The sequence below is a fragment of the Chenopodium quinoa genome, unplaced genomic scaffold (genome assembly GCF_001683475.1).
Source record: "Chenopodium quinoa cultivar QQ74 unplaced genomic scaffold, ASM168347v1, whole genome shotgun sequence".
Lineage (NCBI taxonomy): Eukaryota > Viridiplantae > Streptophyta > Magnoliopsida > Caryophyllales > Amaranthaceae > Chenopodium > Chenopodium quinoa.
In genome coordinates, this window is record NW_018742879.1 from 4,022,320 (window position 1) to 4,029,910 (window position 7,591).

Genomic DNA, 7,591 nt, shown 5'->3' on the forward strand with positions numbered 1-7,591 from the left:
TTTTTTTTTTTTTGCGAATTTTCTTGAGTTTTTTTCATTAATTTCATCAATTTCATTTTCTAGTTTTCTCTTTCTTCTTCGATTTTTCATTTCCAGATTTTTTCAATGTTATATGTTTTTTTGTTTTTTTTTTCCTACTTTCGAGCAATTATTTTTTGTTTTTTTCGATTTTATCTATTTTTTTTTTTTTTGCGAATTTTCTTCAGTTTTTTTTCATTAATTTTCTGTTTTTTTTGTGATTTTTCATTTCCAGATTGTTCTGTTTTTTCCTTTGCTTGAGTTTTTTTTTCCATATTTTTGTTTTTTAATGGATTTTAATTTCTAGTTGCTTTTTTGCTACAATATGTGTTTTTTTAAATAGGTTTTTGCATATTGATGGATTTAGATGGTGTTCAACCTAATTATCCTTCTTCTTGTGTTACTCATTCAGGTAATTTTATTGTTTTTAATGTTTTAATTTCAATTTACTTACATGTTCTAAAGTTTCTTTACTATGTTCTAAAGTTTATCGGTAATGTTCTAAAGTTTTCTCTATATGTTCCCATCCGAATGATAAGTGCAAATGCCATGTTCCGTTGCCTATTGAACTCCTTTTAGAATGCAGAATACATCGGAGTATGAAAGAGTGGTTGATGAAGGATTATAAAAAGTAGTACGTGTGGGTAAACAATATTGATCATTATTGAGGAAGTTAATTAATTTGATAAATAAAAAATATCTAATCCATTTTAAATAATTTGTAATGATTCAAAGTAAACTGTGGGTAAACAATATCGATCATTATTGGATAATGCCACAACAACCTCAAGGCTCGTCTTGGAGCTGGGCATTGGGGGCTTGGGAGTTGGGAATGCTACTTTATCCTAGCAATCTGACATAGGGATAGTTGATGCATGTCACTGCCACTGGAATCACCAAAGCATGGCCCCATCAATCTGACATAGGGAGTAGGGAATCCTACTTTATCTTTATATTCTAAAACTTTCATTCTATGTTCTAAAGTTTACCTTCTAGTTTTAAATTTTACTTTTTATGTTCTAATGTTTACTTTCATTGTATGTTCTAAAGTTAACCTTTTAGTTTAATTTTTTTACTTTATTCTAAATTTTATTATGTATGTTATAAAGTAATTCACTATGTTCTAAAGCAATATGTTATAAGTATGTCCCTAATTTACTATGTTCTAAAGGTTATCCTTGATGTTCTAAAGTTTTCTCTGTATGTTCTAAAGTTTTCTATGTATCTTTCTCTTTATATTATAAAGTTTTTTATTATGTGCTAATGTTTTCTTCATATTCTATGACTTTCATTGTATGTTCTAATGTTTACTTTCATGTTCTAATGCAGTTGGTGATATTTATCGTACTCCAGAGGTTGTTGGATCATTTAGCCCTGGTGGTACCACTAAGGAATGGATTCCAAATGTTCCCAAGGAGTTAAAACCCAGTTTGGGTATGATATTTAAAGATCCTGAAGAGGGTCTTAGTTTTTATAAAGCATATGCAAATGCCGCTGGGTTTACTTCTAGGAAATCTACTACTAAAAGGAAGAAGAATAACAAAGATATAATTGCTTTTCAATATGGAGTTTGCAATAAGGAAGGTTTTAGGGCAATAAGAAAACCTATTGCTCAACAAACAGTTTATGAAGAAGGAAAAGTTCATATTACTAGGAAACGTTTAGTCACTCGTGTAGGATGCAATGCTCACATATGTATGAGATATGATGCTGGAAAGTATGTTGTAACTCATTTCAAAGAAGAACATAATCATCTTTTATATACTCCAAGTTGTGCAAAATTTCAGAAGGATAATAGAAAAATGCATATTATGCATAAAAAGTTGATTGTTGATAATTCAAAGGTGATTTATTTTTATGTACTAAATAATGTTTTTTTTTTGTTTTGATTTACTATGTTCTAAAGTTAATTCTTAATCTTAGTAATATTTTTTTTTTCTAACAGGTAAATGTTGGTCCTGTGAGGTCTTATACTATGATGAAAGAATTAGCTGGATCACATGATAATGTTGGTGCATCTAAACAAGATTTCAAAAATTTTTATAGAGATTTGAAGGCTTATATTGATGGATCAGATGCCCAAATGTTTGTGGATAATTTTCAAAATAAGAAAGTGCTTTGGAGTGCATTTTTTTTTTCCTATGATGTTGATGAAGAAGATAGACTTTGTAGAGCTTTATGGGCTGATCCAATCTGTCGAAAAAATTATGCACTTTTTGGTGATATGGTTTCTTTTGATACCACATTCAAAACAAACAGGTGATGTTTTAAATATAAATTTCTTTCATAATGTAATTAATATTTTACTTTTACATATTAATTTTTTAAACATATGTTCTTATATTCTAAATATCATGCCTTGTGTTCCTAAACAAATATCCATCATGTTTTGATGTTCTAAACAAATATTCTTTATGTTCTAAACTATGTATGCCTTATGTTCTAAACATATATTGCTAATGTTCTACCTTATGCTTTAAAATATATCCATCATGCTTTTATGCTTTAAACATTATGCTTTTGTGTTTTACACTTTATTCTTTGTGTTCTAAACTAATATCCATCATGTTCTAAACATTATGTCTATATGTTCTAAAGTTTACTTATAAGTTTTTAAAGCTTTACTGTATATTTTTAGTTTAGTGTTTATGTTTTAGAGTAATTCATTATGTTTTAAAACAACTATATTACTGCCAAGTTTAATAATTAAAGTAAATTACTATCCTCTAAAGTTTATCCTTAATGTTCTAAAGTATACCTCTATGTTCTAAAGTATACCTCTATGTTCTACAATTTACCTCTATGTTCTAAAGTTTACCTCTATTTTCTGCATAAATAATTTGTGTATGTTACAGATATAATATGATCTTTGGTCCATTTACTGGAGTTGATCATCATAAAAAATGTGTTACTTTTGCGGATTCTTTTGTAGCTCATGAGGATATATCATCTTTTGAATGGGTTTTCAAAACTTTTCTTAAAGCAATGGGAAATAACGAGCCTGTGTGTTTGATTACCGATCAAGACCCTGCAATGAAAGTTGTTGTTCGTAATGTTTTTCAAACTACAGAACATAGGTTTTGTATGTGGCATATTATGAAAAAGGTGCCTGAAAAAGTAGGTCGGGCGATTGCCCAAGACACTGATTTCTTGAAAAAACTGTGTTCATGTGTTTGGCATTTAGAGATTGAGCCGGCAGAATTTGAAGAAAAGTGGAACAAAGTTATTTCAGAATTCCATTTGAACGATCATGAATGGTTGGCATACATGTACAACATACGTGATATGTGGATTCCAGCGTATTTCAGAGATTTATTTTTGGGTGGCATTATGAGAACCACATCTAGATCAGAAAGTGAAAATAATTTTTTCACTATGTTCACAAATCCCCATCTCACTTTGATTGAGTTCTACATGAGGTAATAAGTAATTGTCTATATATGTTCTAAAGTTACTCTTTATGTTCTAAAGTTTTCCTTGTATGCTCTAAAGTTTTCTTTTTATGCTTTATAGTTTTACTATTTATTTTATAATTCTCTTTTATGTTTTCTTTTTCTCTTTATGTTTTAATAATATTTAGATCATAATAAACATGTCATGTATATTTATATGTTCTAATGTAATTCACTCTATGTTCTACAATTATCTTCTATGTTTTAAAGTTAATTTCTATTTTCTATAGGTTTGAATGTGCATTGAATGCTCAAAGGCACACTCAAAATAAAATGGATAATGATTCGAAGAATAAGCGTCCGGAGTGTAAGACTCCAATTCCTTTAGAGAAAGATGCTTCTGAATTGTTTACAACAACAATTTTCTATGAATTTCAATATGAGCTTGAAATTGGATGTTTTAATTGTGGTGTTGAGGAGATGAAGAAGGACAATGAGCTTTACATTTTCAATTTGAGGGAAGGAACTAGAAGGAGGACTTTTGATGTTGTTTTTGATCCAACTACCTTTGATACCAAGTGTTTTTGTAAAAAATTTGAACGTGATGGTGTGCCTTGTAGGCATATGATTTGGGTGTGGAAGGCAAGGATGTTAGAAAAAATTCCCAAGGCCTACATTCTAAATAGATGGTGTACAATGGCTTATAAGAAGCCCATTTTTGATTTAGAGGGTAATGTGTTGGAGGAATGTATTAATGCAGTAGATAAGAAAATGTTATTAAATGATTTGTGGTCTGAAATTCATGCTTGTGTGAGTTTAGTGCAAAACAATGAATATGATCTTAGTGATCTTGTCAAAAAACTTCGAGCCATGAGGGTAGATTTGGAACAGAAGAAAACAAATGGAAGCAACAATCTTTCGAGCAAAGTTAAAGACATTGAAATGCTTATTGGAGCTAGTCTACCTTCTAATGTTTTAATCAAACCTCCTAAAATTTCGAAGAACAAAGGCACGGGGGTTCATGTTCCAAATCAGGTCAATGTTCCAAATGATGTCCATGTTCCAAATCAGGTTCATGTTCCAAATCAGGTAAATGTTCCAAATGATGTCCATGTTCCAAATGATGTCCATGTTCCAAATGAGGTTCATGTTCCAAATAGTGACAAAAGAATGAAGAGTGACAGAGAAAAGTCTATTGAACAAAGTCAAAAGAAGAAGAGATTATGTAGAGCATGTGGGGAGCTTGGTTATCATGATAGTCGTAATTGCCCTGGAAAAGTCAAGTGATATTGTAAGTAAACTTTATTTTTAATTTTCTTATATTTATTTTGTTCTAAAGTAATTATGTTTTAAGCAAGTTTAGAACATAAAGTTATTCATATATGTTCTAAAGTAATTCAATATGTTCTAAAGTGTTTTCTCTTTGTTCTAAAGTTACTTTTCTATGTTCTAAAGTGTTTTCTCTATGTTCTAATGTTTATTCTTTCTGTTTTAGTGTAATTTAATATGCTCTAATGTTTAGAATATAAAGTTATTCATTTTGTTCTAAAGTTTTCCTTTATATTTTAACTTTTCTCTTTATGTTCAAAATATTTTCTTTATATGTTCTAAAGTTTTCTTTATATGTTTTAAAGGTTTCTTTAAATGTTCTAAAGTTTTTACTCTATATAATATCATGTGTTCTAAACTAATAGAAATGGCATGTTATAACATTTTTTAATGCTAAATTATGTGCTTATGTTCTAATATTGTTTTATTTTTTTTTCTTTACAGGTTGGTGAATATACTATTAATCCAGTTGCATGAGATGTTATATATTTAGAAACAATATCTCATTTACTAGCACGTAAAATATTATTCATGTAATTCTTAAAATATAAGAACTCAATTTATTTACTTTTAGAAACAATATATTTTTATTTCTTTTTTGTCCAATTATTATTCAGAGTATCTCTACTAGTGTTTTTCTTATCAATTTTTATGTTAATTAAAGTTGATTATAATGTTTTATAACATCTCCTGTCTTTTCATCTTCCCCCCTTTTCGTAATTATAAGTTGTTTTATTAAGTCAATTTGAACTACGAGTAATGATAGTACAAGCATTTTAGATACCTTTATTAAACAACATTTAGTTGAATCTTGCTTTAATCAACTTTTATTTATTCAAGTTTTCTTAACATTGATTTACATATGCCTTCTTAGATATGCACTAAAGAGTGTATGCATTGTATTCAAAAGGAAAAATAAAGCAAAAGTAATGGATTAGAAGCAGCCAGTTTAGAACATAAGCAAATACTTTAGAACATAGATAAAAATAATTAGAAGATTAGCAAAATCAATAATTTGGACATGTAATAAGAAAAAAAGTACAACATAATAAGATATAATTAGAATCAAGTTACCAATTGAATGCTTTGGAATCTTGTTACTTTGGCTGTTGTCATTTCTTGTTACTTTTTTTTAATTTTCTTATGTTCTAATGTTCTACACTTTAAGTTTTAAGTCAAAATTAATATATAATAATATATTCTAATATCCTAACTTTATAAGCATATAATTATTAAAACATAATCAAAAATACTTTAGAACATACCCATATAATTTAGAACATGAATATAATTTAGCATATAAGTTTATATGATATATTTTATATTAAAATTTTAGCATTTAATATGATTCAACAATATATTTCTTGTAACAGGTAAATACATAGAACATAAAAAATTACTGTTATATTCTTTGCAAATATCTCTCTACAATATAAACTTAAGATCTTAACAATCATATATCCATTTTGTTCTCCTTTGACCACTTTTTTGATCTCCTAATCACTTTGTTCCGTTCTTCATTTACTTCTGCTGTTATTATCTTCCCACAATACTCCACTCTTAATTTTTTCATTTGGTCAAACTGCAAAAAAAAAAAAAAAAAAAAGAGTAACTTTTAGAACATAAACATAAACATTTGGTCAAATTGCAAAAAAAAAAAAAGAGTAACTTTTAGAACATAAACAGAAATACTTTAGAACATAAGCATTATAATTTAGAACATGAATATAATTTAGCATATAAGTATAAATAAATATAATAAACCATAATATATCTAAACATAACCAAACCAACCACAACACTAAAACCATAACACCAAAACATAAACGAAACTAATTTAAAACATGTATCTTATGTTTTAAACTTACATTGTCTAATTCTAGTCCCGAATTCCATTGTTTTACAGATTCTCCTTCATATGTTTCCATGTGCTTCAACAGGAACACTCCACAATCATGTTTGTTCTTATTGCTCTTCCATGACATACTCAAGTTTCTTGTTTTGAAGGAGGATACAAAGTCACTCTTTATATTTGAGTCAATTGAGTGAACGAAATCAGCAAATGCATTCAACTGAAAAATTGGATAAACTTTAGAACATATAAGGTAAACTTTAGAACATAAAGAAAAACTGTAGAACATATAAGGCAAAAGTTAGAACAAAAGTATAATTAAAAAAATGTAAACTTGATGTCTTACCATTAATCTATGGTAATTTCCATATTTATTGTGAAAAGGAATATTTGGTGGAAGAAATCTGTTGTCAATCAAATCAAATGTTCCTTCCACAAAGTTGACACACAGCAAATAGTAGTGATCTAGTAAAACGACCGGGAAGAAAACCTAATAGATAAACAGAATTAGAACATAGATAAGCAAAATTAAAACATAAGCATGCATTTTAGAACATAAGCATATAGATTAGAACACAAGCATATAATTTTTATAACATGTAGTTTAGAACATAAGTAAGTAGTTTAGAAGATAAATAAGTAGTTTAAACATAAGTAGATACTTTAAAACATAGATAAAAATAATTAGAACATAAACAAAACCAATAATTAGAACATATAATAAGAAAAAAGTACAACATAATAAGATACCAAATTACCAATTGAATGCTTTTGAAGCTTGTTACTTCGGTCGTTGTCATTTCTTGTTGCATTCTATCAAACAAAGCCTTCATTCTATCATCTTGCCTTTCATTTGATTTGAAGTATTTTTCTGTACAACGTATGAGCTGAAAAAGAAAAAGAAATTAAAACATAAGTAATTAGAACATAGGTGCATAGTATAATCTATATGAGAAACAAAAAGAATCTACTCTTAGAACATAGTTATAATTTTAAGTTC

General features: G+C 27.9%; 3 protein-coding genes across 3 annotated transcripts; 2 read left to right on the top strand and 1 right to left on the bottom strand.

Moving 5' to 3' along the window:
- The first annotated feature begins 276 nt into the window (after positions 1-276).
- Positions 277-3,441, top strand: LOC110726596 (protein FAR1-RELATED SEQUENCE 5-like). The gene is made up of 4 exons (XM_021906076.1): positions 277-430; positions 1,348-1,862; positions 1,964-2,277; positions 2,874-3,441. The coding sequence occupies exons 1-4, from the start codon at positions 376-378 to the stop codon at positions 3,439-3,441; spliced, it is 1,452 nt and encodes a 483-aa protein (XP_021761768.1). The 5' UTR covers positions 277-375.
- Positions 3,442-3,726: 285 nt separating this feature from the next.
- On the top strand, positions 3,727-5,559 carry LOC110726566 (protein FAR-RED IMPAIRED RESPONSE 1-like). Its single transcript, XM_021906050.1, has 2 exons — positions 3,727-4,701; positions 5,184-5,559. Exon 1 carries the CDS (start codon positions 3,744-3,746, stop codon positions 4,695-4,697), a length of 954 nt encoding a protein of 317 aa, XP_021761742.1. The 5' UTR covers positions 3,727-3,743; the 3' UTR covers positions 4,698-4,701; positions 5,184-5,559.
- A 615-nt stretch (positions 5,560-6,174) lies between these two features.
- LOC110726256 lies at positions 6,175-7,584 on the bottom strand. Its single transcript, XM_021905712.1, has 4 exons — positions 7,350-7,584; positions 6,938-7,081; positions 6,608-6,811; positions 6,175-6,321 (listed from the first exon to the last, which is right to left on the bottom strand). The coding sequence occupies exons 1-4, from the start codon at positions 7,422-7,424 to the stop codon at positions 6,193-6,195; spliced, it is 552 nt and encodes a 183-aa protein (XP_021761404.1). The 5' UTR covers positions 7,425-7,584; the 3' UTR covers positions 6,175-6,192.
- Positions 7,585-7,591: the final 7 nt, after the last annotated feature.

What these genes read in the sequence shown, in the direction of transcription:
- LOC110726596 (XM_021906076.1), top strand. Translation starts at nt 376, where the DNA reads ATGGATTTAGATGGTGTTCAACCTAATTATCCTTCTTCTTGTGTTACT. An exon ending in TTCTTGTGTTACTCATTCAG is followed by an intron (nt 431 to 1,347) that starts GTAATTTTATTG and finishes GTTCTAATGCAG; the next exon opens with TTGGTGATATTTATCGTACT. An exon ending in ACCACATTCAAAACAAACAG is followed by an intron (nt 2,278 to 2,873) that starts GTGATGTTTTAA and finishes TGTATGTTACAG; the next exon opens with ATATAATATGATCTTTGGTC.
- LOC110726566 (XM_021906050.1), top strand. Translation starts at nt 3,744, where the DNA reads ATGGATAATGATTCGAAGAATAAGCGTCCGGAGTGTAAGACTCCAATT.
- LOC110726256 (XM_021905712.1), bottom strand. Translation starts at nt 7,424, where the DNA reads ATGAAGGCTTTGTTTGATAGAATGCAACAAGAAATGACAACGACCGAA. An exon ending in GCTTCAAAAGCATTCAATTG is followed by an intron (nt 7,082 to 7,349) that starts GTAATTTGGTAT and finishes TTTATCTATTAG; the next exon opens with GTTTTCTTCCCGGTCGTTTT. An exon ending in CGGGACTAGAATTAGACAAT is followed by an intron (nt 6,322 to 6,607) that starts GTAAGTTTAAAA and finishes TTTTTTTTGCAG; the next exon opens with TTTGACCAAATGAAAAAATT.